Source organism: Lutjanus erythropterus, chromosome 8 (genome assembly GCF_056507025.1).
Source record: "Lutjanus erythropterus isolate fLutEry1 chromosome 8, fLutEry1.hap2, whole genome shotgun sequence".
NCBI lineage: Eukaryota > Metazoa > Chordata > Actinopteri > Lutjaniformes > Lutjanidae > Lutjanus > Lutjanus erythropterus.
The window spans coordinates 17,921,290-17,943,273 of record NC_139324.1 but is presented as its reverse complement, the minus strand read 5'-3'; the positions used below and the strand labels follow the sequence as shown (position 1 = coordinate 17,943,273).

General features: G+C 40.0%; 1 protein-coding gene across 1 annotated transcript; it reads right to left on the bottom strand.

Moving 5' to 3' along the window:
* Positions 1-1,560: 1,560 nt before the first annotated feature.
* On the bottom strand, positions 1,561-20,501 carry me3 (malic enzyme 3, NADP(+)-dependent, mitochondrial). Its single transcript, XM_084724781.1, has 15 exons — positions 20,315-20,501; positions 18,816-19,039; positions 13,630-13,763; positions 11,843-11,992; positions 10,520-10,595; positions 10,284-10,445; positions 9,974-10,077; positions 9,789-9,898; positions 9,280-9,377; positions 9,027-9,140; positions 8,746-8,851; positions 6,874-7,016; positions 5,520-5,693; positions 5,220-5,318; positions 1,561-1,871 (listed from the first exon to the last, which is right to left on the bottom strand). Exons 2-15 carry the CDS (start codon positions 19,032-19,034, stop codon positions 1,710-1,712), a joined length of 1,851 nt encoding a protein of 616 aa, XP_084580907.1. The 5' UTR covers positions 19,035-19,039; positions 20,315-20,501; the 3' UTR covers positions 1,561-1,709.
* Positions 20,502-21,984: the final 1,483 nt, after the last annotated feature.

Below are 21,984 nucleotides of genomic sequence, written 5' to 3'. Positions count from 1 at the left end.
CTTTGGCAAAAATACAACAACAGGCAGAGCTCCATACAAAACTAAAGAAAAAACACACCCATTAATACAAAATCATCCTGATGGCGACACCAAATCCCCAACAATCCCTCCTCCACGCACATTCAAGAAAACAGTCGAGCCTCCCGTCAAGAATAACAGATTCTCACGGGAAAGCAGAGACAGAAACGTACAGGCTGATTCTGGAGTGTTTTTAGTTGTGTGCGCATGTGTTGACAGGAGTGTAAAATATGAGGAAGCAGCTACAACAGCGACAGTCAGTGATGTCCTGAGGTCACACAGAAAGAGGCACTGAGAGCGTCTGCTAATTTTTTTTTTCTTTTCTTTTAAGATTCACAATAAAGTCTTCTGTTCATTCGTGTCAAGACAAGAGATGGCATTGTGCGTTACTGTGAGCCACTGCTCTGTTTTTAATGCACCAGCTCTTCTTCATATCTCAGAAACACTTTTAGTCACTGCAAGTGCTTAGTTGTACAGTGTCTTAGCTGGACAAGCTAGTGAAAGGAGTGTAGTTTAAGTTGTAAAGTTATAGAGGCCGTGCTTATGATGTCTGATATGATGCTGCTGTGTGCGCCTACGACACATTTTGCTCTGACCTCAGTCCTTCAATCGGGTGCAGAGAATTGATGACATGTACACTGATAAAACTGATAAGTAGTACAACACTGAAAGAGGGAAAAAAATGTGTACTTGACATTTCAACGCTCAAGAATTCAGACAGAATCATAGAGAATGTTTGTTTGGCATCTAAATTATAAAGACTACTGTCCATCTGAACGGGCGGCAGACACTAACATTTACAAAGAAAAAAAGAAATGAACAGAACAGCTTAAAGGCGAGAATCATTGGCAACGTTTTTGCAGAAATTGTACGTCACGGCAGCATATTAAAGACATAGTTTGAATTTTTTAAAGTGAGGTTGTATGAGGTACTGATCCACAGTCAGTGTATTAGCTACAGTAGATGGTCAACAGGCAGCAAAATGTATTTTAGCCACTTAAAGAGAGATCCACCCCAAAAAATAAATATTGGTTTAAGTGTACACCATATTTATAATATTTTCATCATTTCACCTTGCCGTCAGACAGCCTTTTCTGACAGGAAACTGCTGTTCATGAGCCAAATATCGCTCTCTCCCTTTACCAGACTCCATTGGTAAAATCAGTCATTTTACTTCGCAGAACACAGGAGCTGCTGATCTACTGCTGCCTTGATCTGTTGGTTTGTTTGCGTTATTGTGTGCGTTTGGTGTTTTAAAAGGTTAGTTCAGATTTACCGAAGTCAAACAATAAAACAATAAAACAAAATGATCAAGGCAGCAGTTGACCAGCGCCTCCCATGTTGAGAGGGCAAAATTACTGTTTTTGCCGATGAAGTTTGGTCGAGTGAGAGAAAGCCATATTTGGCCAACATAAGGGCAATTTCCCATCAGAAAATGATGCCTGATGGCAAAGTAAAGTGGTAAAAAAAATCTAAATATAGTGTCCACTTAAACTGATATTGTTTTTTTCAAGTGGATAAAATAGCTTCTTCTCTTAGCTTCCTACACTGTGTTCATAGCTTTCCCAAACTGTGGGCATGCCTACCACCATCTCCTGTAGGTGATACACTGACTGTTGGTAAGTACCTCATACAACCCCTCTTCAAATAAATCAAACCATCCCTTTAAGTTTAGAGCGCAGTGTCCAGGATCAGACGTCTTGGACCTTCATGGCCTCCTCTGGCCATCTGTAAGTGTCCAGAGTGAAGGAGTCGTAATCAGGACTGTAGATGTGAGACAGTACAAACGCCTCCTTGTCTTTAGGCTCCGGGTACAGCGAAGCGATGTTGTGTTTGTATGCATAGTTGACAATCTGGCAGAGAAGGAAACAGAAAGAAAAGTGGTGAATAATACATAATCACAGACAGTCAACTGACAGACAGACTCAATCAGCCTCTCACTATAAGTGATGGGATCCTTCATGAGCAGATAATTAGGGCCCGAGCACCGAAGGCGGTGCGAGGCCCTATTGAAACTGAAGGAATTATTCTTCTTCTTATTATTTTTTATCTTTTTCCCCTAAGATCGCATTTTTGAGGGCCTAAACAGGCTCAAAAAGTCCCAGATTTTTGCACACTCATCAGGTCTTGCGAAAAATTCGATATTTTATGGTCGTTAGAAAGGGGCGTGGCAAAATGGCTCAACGGCGCCCCCTAACAGTTTTCAAAATTGAAGCCCCCTGCTTTAACTTTGCCCTAGGCGTACGAAATTTGGTACACATATGTATCATGCCGGGACGGACAAAAAAGCCTCTTGGAGTGACCCCCTAAACCCAACAGGAAGTCGGCCATTTTGAATTGTATTTTCAAAATAAGGTCATTTTTGGCCATTTTCACACGTCGTACTTTAACGAACTCCTCCTACAGATTTCAGCGAATTGACTTCAAAATTGGTTTGTGCGAGCTCGACAACTGTGTGATCAAAAGTTATTAAAAGATCTTCGTATCGTTGAAGGGCGCGGTCGCTGCGGAAGGGCGAATTTTGATATCTCGCAACACCCACATAAAAAAACACGAAATTGCTATAACTTTAGCATAAATGGTCCGATCTGCACCAAACTTGCTGTGATGGATAATAGTCCCGCCCTGAACACATCTATGTCACAATATTCTGTGATTGTCATAGCGCCCCCTGGTGGCGACAGGAAATGACATGTTTTACTCTTTGAGGTCCTGCTCCAAGCACGTTGACCATATCCAACTCAAATCTGGTCAAACCGTCTTTAACATGTTGATAATCGTGTATTATGAAAATCGTGCCGTGATGTCACACTGTGTTTCCGTGACGGAGCGGCGAAGTTGATGTTTCGCCAAAAATGAAAAATTAGCATTAAGTTCACTATACTTAGTCGAATCTGCCTGAAACTTGACATGTGCGTTAACGGTCCAGGCCTGAACATGTGATATGAGTTTCGTTAATGGGCGTGGCCAAATAGATTGGCCACGCCCTTTAAACAGAAGCCCCTGCGGCACGTTTCACCGACAGGCACGAAACTTGGTACACATATGTATCACACCCAGACGCACAAAAAAGCCTCTTGGACCCATTGGCCAAACCCAACAGGAAGTCAGCCATTTTGAATTTTGCGTCCATTTTTGGCGTTTCTCACGTGTCGTATTTTAACGAACTCCTCCTACAGGATTGATCAGAATGGGTTCAAAATCACTGTGTACCATCTAGACAACATTGTGATTAAAAGTTATTAAAAGATTTGATCAGACTTGAACGGTGTGGCCGGGACATGGCGGCGAAGTTTGTCTCGCCATGAAACACGACATTGCTATAACTTTACCATAAATGGTCCGATCTGACTGAAACTTCACATGTTTATAAACAGTCCAGGCCGGAACATATGGCATGAGTTGGGTCGATGGGTGTGGCCATATGACTTGGCCACGCCCCTTAAACAGCGCCCTCCTCAGCAGGTTTCACCGATCTTCACGAAATTTGGTACACATGTAGATCATGCCCAGACACACATAAAAGTCTGAGGGTCTCATAGGCTAAACCCAACAGAAAGTCGGCCATTTTGAATTTAGTGGTCATTTTTGGCGTTTTCCACGTGTCGCATTTTGACAAACTCCTCCTACAGAAATGTTCCAATTGACGTCAAAACTGGTGTGTACCATCTAGACAAGCATGTAATCAAAACTTATTAAAAGATTTGGTCAACGTTAAACGGTGTGGCCGTGGCGTCGAGTTTTGATGTCTCGCCATGAAAAACGAAATCGCTATAACTTGGGTGCAAATGGTCCGATCCTCACCAAACTTCACAGGTGTCATAGAAGTCCCGGTCTGAACACATCCACATGCCAATCAGGAGACATACTCATAGCGCCACCTAGCGGCGACAGTAAGCGGCATCGAATTCCTTAAGGAGACGTCAAAAGGCCGTGACAATCACAGAGCCTCTTCGCCCGGGACGAATCCTGCCACGAGGCCGCGGCCGCCGGCCCCCCGAGTGGCGCGGGTGTGCGAGGGCCCGTAAAACGCTGCTTGCAGCTTTAATTTTCCTTGCTGCTTATTTCACATGAAATAATCTCTGTGCTCTTCTCACTGGTTTAAAGTGGGCAGGGGCCTCTTAGAAAGGGTGATGTCACACATTTCTCAACACCAATCAGGATTTAGCAACAAGTGAACAAGAATCTGATGACGGTCAAATCTGATCAAAGCACGTCCACACAGTCCGGATGAAGATCAGCTGATATTATGAGCCTTCAACTCGTAATAAATAAGATTTATAGGTGTTTGTAGCAATTAATAAAGTAACATTAAATATTCATGAGTAAGTAAAATTTATTTGCTTAGTCATTAATAAATGTATGAGACCAGCAGGAGATAAAGAGGGAAAGACCATACAGTTTATAAATAGGATAGAAGAGGAGACAAGTGTATAGAACAAAGATCTGTCTGTCTGTCTGTCTGTACTGCACTGATAAACCACAGAATGCTGCCACATGTTGTAGTACTGTACAACAAATCCCTTTTGAATTTCTCATAGATGTAAACAGCAATAACCGTGTATGTATTTGCTTTGTAGGTCCAGATACACAAAATCTGTCACCTCATAACCATCAGTTATACACAAAACAACACATTGATTTCGATGAGGTGATATTGCCAATCAAACCTTAAAAAGTGACAAGAAAAATACTGTTCTGATTTTCTCAAAAATGCACACAACTTTAATCTTAGAATATTACCCCCTTCCCATGGCTCCATATTTATTTATTCAGTTTAATCTAATGGCCCAAATACACCATGAGGGAGATCCCTATCTATAAAAAATTTTAATTTAGGATTTTAGGAATAAAAATTCATTAATGAGGAAGTTTTAATCTTCAAAAAAGAAAAACGTCAATTGTCTACACTTGTTTGGACATTTTTATTTCCTGAAGTTACACCCAAACCCACAATAGCAACCTTCAGCAATCTAATTCTGGAAAATCACCATATTGACCTGTTCAGGCAGCAGGTAAGGACACAAGTTTATGAGACAAAATAAATTAGATTTAATTGATCCAGTTTTTTTTAGCTCCATATGCAAATGATCACAAATTATAATACCACAATACTTGTAGCATAAGTATGTTAAACAAGTTAAGTTAAACATTTCATTGTGAGGAATGAGAGCAGACTGCACGCAACAGAAATCACCCACCTTCACGGCAATCTTGAAGGACACCTCTCTGATGGTGCTGAGGGGAGGATAAAGTCGTCCCTCAGCCAGGTGCTCCTCTGTCACCATGTCAGCGATCGCCTGAGAGACAAACACAAACAGAAAAAATAAAGCTCATTTAAAGTAGAAGGTAAGTGCAGTACAGTCTGAGAACAACACACAGACCTAAGTTTACCTTTCAGCACGTTGAAAAAGTTTTTTAATTAAGAAATCACGTCCTCATAATTACATGTTAATGTCTCAGTAATATGAGCCAAAGGCCATAGCAGAGGTGTTTATTACCTCTGCTGTGGTGAGGAAGACATCATCAGATATGTGGCGAACTCCACATGCTATAACACCCAAAGCAACTCCAGGGAAGACGTAGGCGTTGTTTCCCTGGCCGGGGTAGAAGGTGCGTCCATCGGCCAGCACCACCTTGTCAAACGGACTTCCACTGGCAAAGATGCCCCGACCCTGAAAACAGAGAGGAAGAGGAGGCTGTGAGTTATGAGATGATAACAGTCAACATTTTAAAGAAGCTAAAACACAAAATGTGAATCACTTCTGTAAAGATAACGGAAAGGACTGTTTCTTTGTTTGATTTCAAATAAACTGTGGAGATTTGTTTTTAGCCACTAGAGGGCAGTGGAACAACATCCATAACAAAAACTATAATGCAAAAGCAGGAGATCAACACTGCAGACACTGTGACAAGAAAAAAAAATGTCTGATCAGTTGTACCTGATCATGAAAGCAGCTACCAAGTTTTCGCATGCTGTGATATCACGAAGCCAAAAAGGCAAATTCAGTTCTACATTTAATGTTTTTGAGAAATTCTTATCAAGCCTCAAAATGTCTTTTCTTATGTTGGATCTAAAATTTCCTGCTGTGCTGATCGATAAAACCCTTACCTGCAAAATGAAATGGACTACAACACTGTGGCAGCACTGTGCCATAAAAGACAGAAAATGTATTAAAAAAGGTGATGAAGAAGACGACAACTAACAAAGTGCAGCAGATTTTCAAAACATTAAAAAAAATCAGTTTCCTCTCAAACTCCTCTAAGATTTACGTTTTGAGCAACAGATAGACCAAGTAAAGAAAGGATGACAAACTCATGTATGGTGTTAGTGAAGATAACTCACATTTGGACAAAATGGGAAAAATGTGTTTGAGGGAATCTGTAATTTCTTTATTAAATTCTTCAAAAAAAGCACCTTTGAGACAAGAATGGCATTGAGAGTAACACATATAGTGTAGACATAATTTTTATGGATTTTTAATGACTTTTTTAAATTATTGCTTGTATATTTATTTTGGTACTGCAGTGTTGTTGCTGTTTTTTCTGGGTTTGTGTCATAAATTCATCTTTTGTTAATTATTGGTTTGTTTTTCATTATTAGGAAGTGTCTGAGAAAATGGAGTAGGGGGACGGGAATTCGTCCTTGTTATTTAGTAGTAGTAGTAGTGATAATGGAAAACTAATAATGTTCACCAAAAGAAAAAATTTTTTTTTAACTTCTGTATGAGGTAGGATATTTATTTGGCATATTTGTCAGGTCTCAGAGAACCAGAGTGCACTTTAAACCTACTAAATATTAAATACAGCACATGTAGCCTGCATGTACCACAGTACAGCACAGCTGATTATTACCTCTGTGAGCTTGTAGCACTGCTCTGCTGTGCACTCTGCCTTGCTGGTAGGATTACTCAGGGCAAATATGATCGGCCTCTCATTGAAGGACGCCATGTCTTTGATAATCTTCTCAGTAAACGCTCCTGCAACAGCAGCCACTCCTTGACATAAAACAGAGCAGAGAGAAAATCTGTCAGAGTTTTCTAACAGAAATTATTTCAGTTTCACAAGTTCCAATGGCACAAAGTGAACAGTGAGGCCATTTGTAGGATTCAGACCACATGGGACAAAATTATAATCTCCAAATTGTAGTATTCAACCAAGCAGCTATGGATTTCTATTTTTTGATTATGTTCCAATCATTTCTTTTTTTAATCCTAAAACACAAACAACATTCACTTGAAACAATATTATCATATTATCACAGTTGTTCAACAGTTTTGATTAAAAGTCTGAAATTATCTTCCAGTTCATCATACAAGAATCCTCATAATCAGATCTAATGTCTTTGAGCCTGTTTATACCTGGTATTAAAATGTGTCCTGTTCTCAGTGATACAGTCACAAGTAGACGGCTCTAAGTACAGGTGGGAAGCACCCAAGATGCATTGAGGATGCATTTGGATCCGATCGCTCAGACCACATTCATTCCGCATGTCCTGACACACATTCACTGTAATACAAATGGCGTGTTCGGCCCGTCTTACCTGTCAGAATAAGTTGTAAACACTTGAAACCGAAAAAATCGCCAGACTCCTTTGAAAAGAAATTGGCTATTTTGAGAGATGTTCAGTCAGGAAAAAAAACTTTCTAAACTCTGGAAACGTTGTCTACAACACATTCTTAATCATTTGTGCCTTCTTGTAAATTAAGCATTTAAATCCAACACATTAAGCTGCTTCTTTCTCTGTAAAAATCATTGTGTTGCTTTGAAAAGGCAGAAGACAGGAGAGAGGGTCAGTGGTGCACTAAGATACACTCTTACTTCCTCCGACTGTCATTAAAGCCTTAGTTTAGTCTGGCGATGAACTAAAAAGAAAAGGAACTAACACCTGAATCCTCATATTAAACAGCCAAATGGACAGTAATGGACATTCAACTGACGAAACACCCCGCGGTGTTTATCTGCACATAGAGCAGGGAGGTGAGATCTGGTCACTGGAGACTCATCCGGAGACACATTGTAATGTCAGGTGTGAAGTCATGTCCACTTGTGATCAGATCACCCAGGACGCATGTTACCAGGTCTGAACAGCCTCTATGTGAAACTGAAGCATTAGGTTAATTCAATTAATTGAATTAGTTGAGCAAAAGCTGAAGGGGAAAAATTCACCTTTAACATGTTTTCTCTGTTTTTCCACAACTGATCAGGAATTACTGTCGCAGATGAATGAAACAAACAACGTGGGTTATACAGGAGTTTTATAAACACCATTAATAAGCCACAAATTCTTTGAGCGATATTTCAGGACGTTTAGTGTCTCCAGGAAACCCCATAGTTGTGTCCTGATCACCCAGATAGCTGTCCAAAATATTGATTTATCGATACATATTAATTCTGGCTATTTGAAATGTTTTCAATAGTCATTTTATGCAGCAGTGGTACAAGTTTATCCCCCTCAGAGCCACCAGGCCTGAGGAATCAGACAGCAGAGTTTCAGTTCACAGAGAAACTAGAAGCTGTGATGCTTAACAAACATTACTATTAACTTTACTCAGTCAATTACTTAAACGCCCTAAAGAGAAAAAAACTTTTAATAAAAATTCTGTATTTCATGCCCTCAGTGCTGTGTCAATCTCTCCCTATGGTATCAATAACAGTACAGAACATTTTCTATGTATTGTATTAAAGTTAGAAGTTCTAGTATGGTGACAACTCTATCAGACTCACCTATGATTGCGGTGGGTTTTATGGTCTGCACCACCTCCTCCAGGGTCTTCAGGTGAGGATGATCGTGTGCAAACTCCTCCTTCTCGTGGTTAAGATGACTTCTTCCCTGAATTTGAGCAAAAACAGCTTTTTTTGTTTTTGTTTCTGTGTGGTGAATTACATACAGGGGATATCTGAGAAGACTGAGCAAGTGACACAGACACACACACACACACACACACACACACACACACACGCACACACGCACACACGCACACACACACACACACACACACACTTACCTTCACAATGAGGCCTTTCGAGTCCACCATCCAGATTTTCTTAGCAGCTTCCTCTTTACTGAGTCCCTCTTTGGCCATGGCCATTATAAGCAGGTGAGCAATACCCAGAGCAGCCTGCCAAAGAAAGAATCAGAATAATTCTCCATCCTTCCTCGACTAGTTTTAAATGTGTCATCAGATTGAGCCTCAGTCTGGGGATCAGGGACAGTTATTTTTATTCCAAAATAAAATCCACGTGAGTAAATCTTTTCACCTCGCCTGCTCCCTGGAAAACAAACGTGTGGCTTGACAGTTTGTTCTTGGTGATTTTCAAAGCAGCTAAGACCCCTGCGACAGCTACTGAGGCCGTGCCTGAAAGAAAAAGAAAACACATATGAGAACTGAGATAAAAGTGAAATGGTAGCACTGTAATTTTGGATAAGTGGTTTTCAACTGTTTGGCTTTTAAGGTAAAGTGATGTTTATTACTCTTAACTGGCTGCATATGTCTGCCAGTTATAACCACTTCAACCAAAGAGTACTTTTTTTATTTGGTTTATTTGACTATAATCTTGATTTAATTTCTTAATCTCATGTTTGCTGTCATTTTTTTCTCCTCTGAACTGAAAATACTGAGGGAAGAGAGGGAAGTTCATGTGAAATATTTAGTCAGTTATTTTTTTTTATATATTTTTAAATCACCTGTGTATTTATTTACAAAAAAACAACTAGAACTTTACAGCCTGAAAAGAGGCCAGCAGAAGCCCTGTGAGCGTTTTAGTACCTTGGATGTCGTCGTTGAAGGTACAGTATCTATTCCTGTATTTGTTGAGGATGCGAAAGGCATTGCTGTTGGCGAAATCCTCAAACTGTATCAGACAGTTCATCCCGTACCTGCAGGACGACAGAGTGACCAGTCAGACGTCAGGGTCACTCACACGTTCTCTGAGCATTTGTGTTTCTACTCACTTGTCGGTCACCGCCTGCATGAACTCGTCGATCAGCTCGTCATACTCCTTTCCTCTGATTCTGTTGTGCTTCAGTCCGATGTACAGGGGGTCATCGAGCAGCGTCTAGACAAAAAAAAGAAACATCTTGCCGTTGCCTTTCTGTTTTGGTTTTGGGACGGGTCATCTGTGTGGATTGGTAAATAATTACCATGTCTCATCAGTAATTCTCTGAACTCATCTGAATTTATCATGTAATGACTGATAATTGACAGATATAAAGTGTTGCACCAGCTCGTGAAGCCTCACTACAGCCTTCATCACACACACACCTGGTTGTTGGTGCCAACGTCCAGCAGCACAGGGAGACACTGCTGCGGCCGAACACCTCCGCAGGCTGTGTAGAGCGCCAGCTTCCCCACGGGAATGCCCATACCATAACTTCCCAGGTCACCCAGGCCGAGGATTCGCTCTCCGTCCGTCACCACGATGGCCTACGCGGAGAACACGTATTAGCTATATGTATAAGAATGAGTGTGTATGCGTGTGTGGAGGGGAGGGGGCTCACCTTTATGTCTTCTTCAGGCCAGGAGTTGAGCATTGTGGCGATGTGTCCTCTGTCATGGATGGTGATGAAGAGTCCTCTGTAAACAAGGAGGTTTCAGTTATCAGGCAGCAGTGTGGGTGGTGCTGTACAGCTCAGAGAGACAAAGTTTCAGGTCTGATTGATTTTAGATCAGTTTCCTGCACGTTTCAAAGACTTGTCAAAGAAGAAAAGATAATCCATCACATTGACATACGAAGACACGAAACTGTCATTATAGAAGACAACTGTCACTCTCTCCAGCACCACCAGATTTCTTTGCAAAAACAAAATTTTCCTCGCAGAAAACGGTTCCTGCTGCCTCAATCTGTTAGTTTGTTTAGAGTACTGTGTGACTTTAGTGAATTCAAACTATACTTTTAAAAAACTGAAGTCACAAACAAAACAATCTGACTGAGGCAGTATAGACAAGCAACTTCCATGTTTTACAAAGTAAAGTGACTGATTTAAGCAATGAAGTCTGGCTGGACTGGAGAAAGAAATATTTTGGTTATATAATGGTATAATTGATAAGTACCTTACACAACCCCACTCCAAATAATCCAAACTATCACTCTAATAAATAATTAAATAATTAATTAATTAATTAATAATTACAATATAACACACATTTAAAGTATTGAAACTAATTTAAAAATTGTTATGTACGTTTCCATTTTATACTGACAAAAAATGATCTGACTGTTCAGACAGACATCACTCTGACTGTGATTTTGAACCGTTAGAGACAAACTGTAATTTGTAAACCTGTTAAATAACAAGTGAAAATGTTTTTCAATGGATTATTGTTTAATCTGTTGTTTTAAAGTTGTCCCAGTGTCCCTCACACCCTGTCTTCATTTTACCCACCTCTTGTTAGAATTACCCCCTGGTGTGCAGCTGAGCTATGATGTAAACAAAATCGTGAACACTGACACATTAATGTCCATTAGACAAATAATAAAATATTTACAGGTGATTCAATCTGATCCCTGTCTCAGATTAATGATCTAAATATAACTGAGATTAAACCAAAGCTGCACTCAGTATTCTTTGTGATGGATTAACAAACTAAAATCAGTTTTAAGTTGAAGTGGTTGAAGTGAAATGAACAGAAACTGAACTCTGACAGGGTGATGGTGGGCAGAAATATCAGGTGTAAATGTTTTTTTTTTTTGTTACTGGGTCAAAACATGTAAAAGGCCTTTCACAGAAAATACTAAATGTAAGAATGAAATTACATCAAAGTGAATATTACAAAAAATAAACCAGACCGTGCAGCTACAGGGTAGATGTGATTAATCTCACCGTGGTCTCCTGAAGGCGAGTCCGTACTGTTGACAGGCCAGGCCCACGGTGGGAGTGTACACGATGGGCATGAACTCCTCAATGTCAGAGGTCAGGAGACGGTAGAACAACTTCTCATTCCTGTCCTGCAGCGTCATCAGCAGGATGTACCTGAGACAGAGACAGAAAGAGCCTTTTTAAAGAGATGTGAGAAAGTTGGTTCCTGTTCTGGTTTTTACTAATATGCCTTGTCTGTGAAATCAGAGGCCAGTGCGCTGTGGCATCCTGGATTTGTCACTGTTTATTGGCTACAACACTGGCTGTAAAATCAATAAAAAGATCTGAATAATAATTTAAGAGATATGAGTGTGATTTACAGGGATTTTTGGTAAAAAATCAAGATACTGTCTACATATAAGGAAATGAAATCTGGTGTGTCGTGTGTCAGGTTTGGCTCGAAGATCTCTAAGACTGTTTTACTGCCTGAGCAATGGGCTTCAAAGAAAGGGAAAATAAAAGGGTAGATAAAGGTCAGCGGTGACGTGAGGATCTGGGAAATGAGAACCGAGACGAGTAAATGCTGCACCGTTATCACTGCTGCAGAAGGATTAGCATACAATAACTTAATTATAGAGATAAAACCTTCACTGAAGCTCATATATTGAAGCACAGACCATAAATGGCACCAGGGCAAGAGGTCAAATGCTTGTGTCAGCATCTAATGAGAGAATAGCACCGTGGTTCTCTGACCTCAGACACTATCAGAGGCTTATTTGGTTTTAATAAATCTATGTTGATTATAGAGAAACAGACCAACAAACAGAAACTTAGTGTAGTTTAACTTTGCAGTTCAGGAGACTTAGAGGCCTGTAAGAGGAGCAGTCACCTGAAGGCTTGTCTTTCTTTAGCAAAACAGAAATAATAGTAATATTTCAAATTGTGGAAAAGGAGCCTGTCCTCATAGAAAAGGTAAGTATTCAGAATATTTTGGTACAGCGGGACGAAGTGGAGACTTAGTGGAGTGCGGCGGAAGAAAAAAAAAATCAGTTCTCTGAAGTATCGTGTTTCTTTTTTTCACAATCTCTGAATCAATTTTTGGATAAATAACTGTGCTCAAACTTTAAGCCATACATTTGCTCTGCTCTGTGGGAACAAATTAACGCTGGTTTCACATTGTTAACTCAATCAGTTATTCCAGTTTCAGCGCTCCACACTGAGGAACTGCAGCAACCTCGAAGAATTCAAACTCAAAAATCCCACTGGAGTTCAAAAACACAGCCACCACTTGGAAAACACATCATGTGCCAGGAGAGGGCAGCAGATATAGTACTTATACTTTCTATCTTATTTATTGTTCGCTACTTGATGAGTAGAAACAGCTTTCAAGTTCAATTTCACAGGCCTACATTTGTGCTATATGCAGATTTCAGGGGTCCTATTGTTATACTCGATCTTATTATTATTATTATCATTATTTTATTACTAATTACTGCAATAAAACTCAAAGACTGAGTGACGTGTGATGTGCATTATTTTTGGAAATGTGATCCATAAAAAATGAGACAGTATGTGTCTCAACTACTAGGCCACTGGATGCCCCTTTAAAAGTCTTTGATGTGGCGGCAGATAAACATTTAATCATATGATGACTGTAAAAAACAGCAGCTGATGGTGCAGCGGCGACAGATGTTAGATGCTAGATTAAGATTGGACCAGACAAGTGGGACAGCCCTGATAAAGAGCATTTTCACCGCAGCTGTACTGTGACAAATCTTGAACAGCTTTATTGTTCATGTCTGTTCTCTCACTTGTCCAGAGGGTTGGTGCGCGTCTCGTAGCTCTTCATCACTCGCAGCACCTGTACATCCTGGGAGAGGAAGCAGGGGGGCAGCAGGCCGTGGATGCCCAGTTGTAAGCGCTCCTCCAGGGTGAATGCCATTCCCTGCAGGGTGGAAAAGGAGCAGTTATACAACACTATGATCCCTCAGAGGGTTCAAACAGGGTGAAGTCTACAGCGTGAATAAGAAATCAGACAAGGCAGACCGCAGTGACTCATGTGTTAGTCATCACGGTTTGAGGTTGGTTATGATGACTCATACCCACGCCTAAATACAGTGGTCCTTTTGATTGTTTCACCATGAATTAGTAGCCCTTTTTGCACAGAAACACTGGTAAAAAAATGAGAAATAAGGCCTGAATATTTTGGTGACTTAGTGAACAACATAAATCCAAGCTTTTATTCTGATGAGCAGCCTTGTACCCTCTGAATTCTGGTTATGGTTACTGCTGCTGCTCCTCTATCTCAGCCTTGGAAAGCTTCCCAAAGAGTGACTGTAGGGGAGTGTGAGGTTTAATCTATTTATTCTGTCCAATAGTGAGGGAGCCTGAACTCACTCCCCTGGCAAGCTTGACTTCTCTTTCGTCGTCCCTGCCTGATGGCTCTCTGCATTTCCTCTTGATTCTTGCACGGCAGAGGAAACAATGACCTACATGGGAAATAATCTGGCATCCTCGGCTCAGTTTGATCTGCTGTGGGTCTGTGAATGTTTCTGCAAACACCCATGTCCCTGTAAATTATTCATGAGTCGAGTGTGGAGTGTGAAATGTGATAGTGGCTTTGATATTAGGTTTCTAATAGTACCAACAGCTTGCAATCATTACGCCGACACACTTGTTCCACACGATACATACTTTCCCATTGATGAGTATTTTGATGCTCAACAGCTGAACAACAGTGGACTGAACAGCTATGAGCTGCATACTTAATAACAAAAGATCCGCCTGCCAGAGGTCATTAAAAGGAGATGCACTCATGGCTTAAGTACCAAACTGGATTAACACCATACTTACCAACCTTGAAACCTAAAAAATACAGAGGATTTTGGAACTAAACTGGGCAGTATCCACCACCTGCAAGATCTTCTCTTATAAAAGTTAAATGTAACACTACAAAAAATATTTCTGCATGAATGTTATCTATCTAGAGAGCAAAATTTATATATATATAAAAAAAAATACTCTAGCTATGATAGAAGTGTGGCGATAGGGGTGGTAATGTTGGTCGGTCCACCGCTTGAAATATAGAGACTGAAATACCTCTACAGCTACTGGATGCCTTGCCATGAAATTGTGTGTAGTCATCCATGCCTGGATGATGGATTGTTGTAATTTCTCATGTAGCTCCAGCAGGGCGAGGTATCAGTACTTGACACCATTAAGATCAACCAGTTTTATAGACTTTAGTTCCTGCATTTTGGTGACTTTTAAAGAATGAAAATAAAATAACTATACATTTTTCTTGCAAAAGATGCATGCATTATCCTGTTCTTTAAAACTTTCTGTAAGAAAGACAAATTCTTCTTTCAAGGATATCTAAAACTTGCTTGAGTATTTCTTTCTCTCAGTTCTCTCCCTTCTGTCTCCATCTCTCACTCAGGATGAGGTGCCAGTATGGATGTATTAAGGCGAACTGAAACAGTGAGCAGCTGTCTTCTGTGTCATGTATTTAGTGTAGCTGTATTGTTGTTTTTGAAACAGCAGACTTCAGTCGTAGGGCTGAGACATGCTGTATAGTGCCAGAAACTAGTGGTGATTATGATATAGAGAAAAAAGGTGTGAAAATTGATCAGAAACTGGGAAAATATGGGAGAATAGTGATCCTGACAGGAAAGAGGGATAAAGCAATGAGGACAGGGTTGGCAAGTAGAGGTGCAATGATTAATTGATTATTTACTTTTAGTCTTTTTTGAAAGTCAAAATTGTCTGATTTCAGTTTCTTAAATATGAATATTTTTTGGTTTTGGGAGAAACAAGACAGTTGAGAACGTCATCTTGGGTTTTGGGAAACACCGAATAAAATCTTTACCATTTTCCGACATTTTATAGACCACATAACTAATAATCGATTAATCAAGAAAGAAATCGAGGGGCAGGGCAAACTGTCAGAAACTAATCTAACATCACAAACGAGAATGGAAAACATTTCACACATAAATATTAACAAATGTATCTATGTAACTGTGAACACGGCCAGAGAGAAAGTCACAGATTAACAGAGTTAAGAGCGAGCGAGCGAGCAGGTAAAGAGACACTAAAGTAAACTCATTAAGGTGACACTCTGACCAGTGAGTGTAATTAATTAAACCAGCTGACATGCTATCTGTCTGCATACAAGAGGAGAGTCAAACTTAAATGTGGGTGGGAGAGGTATAAACTGTGATAAAATTTATCTTTATAATGACTCCAATCTACACATTATCAAAACGAATCATCATCAAAGAGAAGAGGATTAATTTATATGGTTATATGAACTGATTGACATTTGGGAGGTCACTGGGGTAACGCTGGCAGGTTTGCAGGAAGAAGGAAGTCAGTGAATTGGGACAGAAATCTGGCCTTCCTCAATAAATACAGTTGATATATCCAGTGGAGCTGCTCAGTGTCAGTCAGCAGGACACCAAAGGCTGTGAGACTGTGACAGAAATGAGGGAATGTGCAGAAAGGGTCAAGCAGGCGGTTACTCCAACTTTAACTGGAAAGCAAAGTCAAAAAGTGTTATTAAAATCTTGTTTAACATCTACTTATATTTAGTTGACTAACATGTTTAAGCACAGCCCTGACTTAAACTTTTACTTTTTATTAAAAGACTTATTTTTTCATCTAAGAAGGGCTTAACTTGCCGCACTGACCTGACCTGTGAATCAGCATGTAACTGCTGACTGGGCATCTGCAGAGGAAAGAGGAAGGAACTGTGACCGAGCTCCTATCAACTGAAATCACAGCAATAAACTCGGCTAAAGTGTCAGCATTTGTTCTGCTGCTGTCTTCATAGAGACAGCAGTGCAGAAAACAACATTTCCTGCTAATACTGAGTTTGGAAAATAATGCAGTAAAAGCACTGGTGAGTCACTTGGTGGATGTTTGTGTTGGATCAGCTCTGGCACAGTCAATGCAGCTGCAGCAGCTTTATGAAAAATGATGGCAATTCTGCAAAAGCATTGAAATTATTCTGTGCTACTGTCACACTTTGAAATGAATATGTTTTGTGGGATGCAAAATATGAAATAAATTAGGATTACCTTAAAAAGCGAAGTGGAGAGTCAATTCACATCAAGCCAATATTTGGGGTTCAAATGAGCTGCAATGAGCTACAAACATAAAACTGAGCCCAAGAAATGTAAAAGTCGTGCAAGTACGAGTAAGAGCCCAATCAGCCAGATGGTGGCGCTGTAATTAACACAATTTTGGAAAGCCCACGCACCCCACATCGTAAGTCCGATTGACTTGAAATTGGGCACACATGCCAAGCCACGCCATGCTCAATGTGCTCTACAAAAAAAGCCTCTTGGACCATAAATCCAACATGATGGATTTAGCTAATTTGCATAATCCGAAACATAGTAATACGAAGAGAACGTTTTTGATTCAGTCTCTGTCAACACCAAATTGGGTATACAGCATTGCAGGACTGAGATAGATATTTTTTATTATAAATGAGCAAGTATCAGTTGAAAAATATCGCCACCATCAATTAAAATATCTTTGCAAAGGGCAGAGTTTATCAGTAAATTGAACATAACTCATTAATCATTGTTCAGTCATTATAAACTGGATAGATACGCTCAGTTTGGGAATAAGTTCCCAAAACACTTTGGGTCTGACCCATAGGGGGCGCCACAAACGCGTATCTGAAAATCTGGTGGACAGAATTTCACCAGCTGCTCCGAGGGGAAGTATAAACCTGAATCAGAGGTGTCATACTGATTGGTAAAATTTGGCGTAGCTTATTACATATTTTGTCACAACTTCAGATGCCTTTGAGGAATCCAGATTAAAGTCACTGGAGACAACCTGCACCATCTCCTGAACATACACACCAAATTTAATTCAAATCCAAAAAAAGAGGGTGGCAAATGGTGGCATCTGCGTATAACTGGTCTCACTCCATCTTTAAACAGAATTAAACTAGCTGAAGCTCACCATTATGAGGGCTTTTATTTTGTGAGGACTTATATTTTGGCCAACTGACCCGCCTCCTACTGATGAGCACGACGCCACTTACGGCTATATTATTCTTAGTTTTTATATGCTTTATTAAGACAGAGAGAAAGCAGACAGAGGCAGAGCAGGACGGACACATTAGAAACAAGTTATAGCTCCAGAGGTGGGGGATTAACCACTCAACTATCTCTCAGAGGAGCTGTGGCATTCATGTGGCACTTCTGTGCTGTTCCATGTGGTTCTGACATGTACTCTGTGTCTACAGATAACACTGTGTCCCGCATACCATGTTGTATTTAAACAGTCATGTCAAAACAGGGACACATGGAATTATTTGTGCTTCATATTAAAGAATAAATAAGAATGTTGAAGTTGAATATTATTATTTGTAGAAGAACATATTAATTAATCTACTTTTGGCAAAAACATAATTAGAATAATTCAGTTAAAGACACATTAAAATATGCATTAAAATATCTAAAAAATAGCTAGACTTATATATTTTATTATGTCCTTATGATTATCCCAAGTGTTGCACTTGGGGGGGGGGGTCACTGGTCACTCCTGAAATCTGATTGGCTGACCCACATTGCACTCCAATATCTTCAAGTATGAAGACAGTGAGTGAGAGGCGGGACTTTAGTTCAAACTAGGTTTTTCATGACTATTTTTGAATGTGCATTGTTTTCTTTTGTATGTTTTTTAAACAGGAATGTCAGAAACTGTAAGGTACTGTAATGTTAGCAATTAAAGTAGACAAGACAAACTGTTAATTAATGCTATTCCTACTTGTGTGTGTGTTTGTGTATGCATATGTGTACTTCATGCCACCCCTGTATAACTCAGTGCCCAATTTAGGGCTTAATATCTTCACATGTGCCTTACATGTATCAATTTATCTGAGGGGGAACATTTAAGGTTGACACGTTGTCATGTGATGTCCAGGTAGAATAAAAATCCAACAAAAAGGTAGCAGACACATCAGTGAGCTCACCTTGTTGAGGTGAGGGTTTCTGGTGATGTCATAGCCCCGCTTCTTGGTGCTGACGCTGTGAGTGTGGTTCGTCCCGGAGTGGCAGACCCGCACAGCCTGAAGAGAGGCCGTCAGTCCCCCGGCAGGGAGCCCAGGGGAACCAGCGAAGACCCTCATCCCACCCGCCGTCACCGTGCGCCTGCACAGAGACAGTGCGGCTCTTCCTGGGAGGGAGTTCATGCTGCCTACAGACAACCAGGGAGCAAAACACAACACATACAGTGAGTCTCATAATCCAGGCATGTTACCCAAAAGTGTGGTTCAACCTCACACTAACTGCAACATAAACAAACTTAATGAATTTTGTGTCCTCAGCTTGTTCTAACTCGCAGCAGTACTCATTTCTGAATGCTTGGGTCTTACATACTGCTCCTTTAAAATCACACACTTATATAACCGAAAATATTCATGACCGCCAAACTGGCACAAATCAACATTAACGTTGGCAACTTGAACATAAACTTAAACATGTCAACATTTAAGTATCATTTGTTTTTATTACAAAGATACTGCAGGAAAACAAACTCACTTAAGAATTTCCTCTTGCACGTGCACTGTACTGCAGCAAACTCCATGCATCATGTAAAACACAATTTTTGGTTGACTGTGGAAATGCGCAAATCTATCTCATTTTGAGCAACTTGAAAATATATAATTTTAATTTTTAAAACATGGATTTTTTTTGATTTGAGAACATTTTTAAAAATAAAAGTGAAAAGTGAGTTATTGAAAGCTTCAACGTTCCAGAAGCAAAAAAAAATCTTATACATAATTTCAATGCAAAAAAAACAACAACAAAAAAAAAACTTTGTGTGGTCATAAGACAAAAAGATAGGCATAAATCAGTGTTTTTTTTAATATGGGCGCTATTGCACTATTTTGCAATACTTCTCTTGGATTTGTCAAAACGTTTGATATGTTATAAATGACATGTTTATGAGACTAGAACAGTTACTCCTGGTGCAGTTTATGAAGGGTCATGTCGTATAGTCTGTCTACTATCTGTCGGTCCTGCTGGTGGTTCAGGTCACCTTCCAGGTCAAAGAAAAGGACACATGACCTAGAGACGCCAGACATACCACGAATAGAAATAATTCAAGTTCAGCGAGTCTGTCCTCCTGTAAACAAGCTGCTGCCAAGTCCTGAGAGGACTGAATCTGAACCACTAGCTTTACCCAGGCTGAGTCACTGACCACAGTCATAAATACACAACACGCACCGCAGCCATTGATTTTAGTGGATGTAAAAACAGAATTATTGCTCATAAATGATTCAATGGAGATTAAAGCCGAGCCGATGTGTTCAGTGTGTCCATGCGAAAATCCTGCTGTGTGCGGCTGTATCAGCTCAGCTAGCTATTGTTAGCAACACGCCGCTTTATGATAATTAGTTTTCTTTATGGAAAATCCTACGCAGCTGCTAACGCTAGCTAGCTGCTAGCTAATATTCGTTAGCCTTACCTGGAAACGACGTGAAGCTGCTGCTGTGCCTCTGACTTCAATATTCATAGGAGGAGCTTGTTTACCCTGTGCTCGTGTTGGCGATGGCTGTTATCAGTGGATGTTGGAGAGGATCGACAGCTAACAGCTGATACAGGATCCTCTAACACACTGACAGTCTTCACTTCCCCAGTCCGAGCAGCGCAGCCACCAATCAGACCGCAGCATGGCGGCTTCAGAGGCGGTCCAACCCCCTCCTCCCTCCTCCTGTGACTCAGTAAACACAGGCTCCATCTTCAGCTTCAACATCTGCACTCAAAACGCAGCATAAATCTCTTTCATGATGTCAAACAACTTCCTGTTGTGTTTTTATGATTATATTGAATAATACAACTGGTACAATTTCATGGATTAAACCCACAACCACAGAAAAGCTGACATTTTTCAACCCCAAGTTCTGATTTGAACACCACACAACTCAACTCATTCTTGACATTGCAGATTATATTAATAACCTCTTGCTCCCCCTGCTGGACAGACCAGCAGCAGAAATACTTCGGACTGTAGTGAATCATATTTGTTGTGGTACAGGAAGGCCTAGTTTAACCTGTTCTCTTGCCCCTGAGGGTAAACGTCACTGTTGCCCCCCTGTCTTACCAAGTAAAGTGCACACGGCAAAGTAGAAATAATGTGACAGCTTCACTGTATTTTTGCCCAGGGGCACACAAATATTACAACAACACTGGCACACTAACTAGAGAAGACGGGCACTAAACTTGCTGTCTTGAAAAGTTGAATAATACAAAGAATGTATGAAAAATTATGAATGTTTTGAGGTTTGTTGAAAAGCTGACACCAAACTGAATTGCTGCTTGAATTTGTTTGTAGAAGCAGTTGGAGAAATATGAAGAGTAGGAAAAATGGGACAGGGTCTATGTGGTATAGATGGGAGTCAAAAGTTGAATAAATCTCGTAATTTACTAAACATGTGGAACATTATAAGGTTTGAATGGAGTTTCTGGCTGAAAGTATGAATACAAGCTAAAAACAGTATGTTTACTTGGAAAAAAATATATGATCAAGGGGGGCCTTGATCATATATACCAAATAGGCTTCTGCTTTTTTTTTTTTTTTGTTAAATGTTCAGTATGTCTGATTCTTGGGCATTGATTTTGTTTTGTTTGTTGTCATATTTTAAATAATAATCTAAAAATTGAAAATAATTTTCATTTAGTTTTTTTCCCCGCAGAAATGAATGAAAAGCTGAGATATAAAGCAAAAAAAAGTTTTCCTACACCCCTTAAAATCAATAAGACCTTGTGTCCCCTCATGAAGCTTTGGCGACCTCGAGGCTCAATGGTTGGGAAACATTACTAGAAGCTTCTTATATTTCTTCATAAAGAAAGCAGAAACACATAATCCAACAAACAAAACAAATAAAACATCTGATCAGAGTACAAAGATTCTGACTTCATTCTTATCATCCTATTCAGAATCACAATCAGAAAGATATTTATTGTCATTATACTCAAGTAAAATGACATTTCAACTGGCTTCTCTCCTTGAATAAATGGTTTCTCTCTATTCTACATGGAGTTCAGATTACCAGTGTAAAAAGTTTATGTGCTGACAGCGTGTAATATTTCTCCCCATATGGCTTCAGGTAGGTTAATTTAATCTTTTGGGTTTGT

Coding starts and splice junctions, on each gene's coding strand:
- me3 (XM_084724781.1), bottom strand. CDS start 19,034: ATGAACTCCCTCCCAGGAAGAGCCGCACTGTCTCTGTGCAGGCGCACG. Junction 11,993..13,629: donor CGCACCAACCCTCTGGACAA/GTGAGAGAACAG, acceptor TCTCTGTCTCAG/GTACATCCTGCTGATGACGC. Junction 1,872..5,219: donor CCTTCAAGATTGCCGTGAAG/GTGGGTGATTTC, acceptor CTTCTCTGCCAG/ATTGTCAACTATGCATACAA.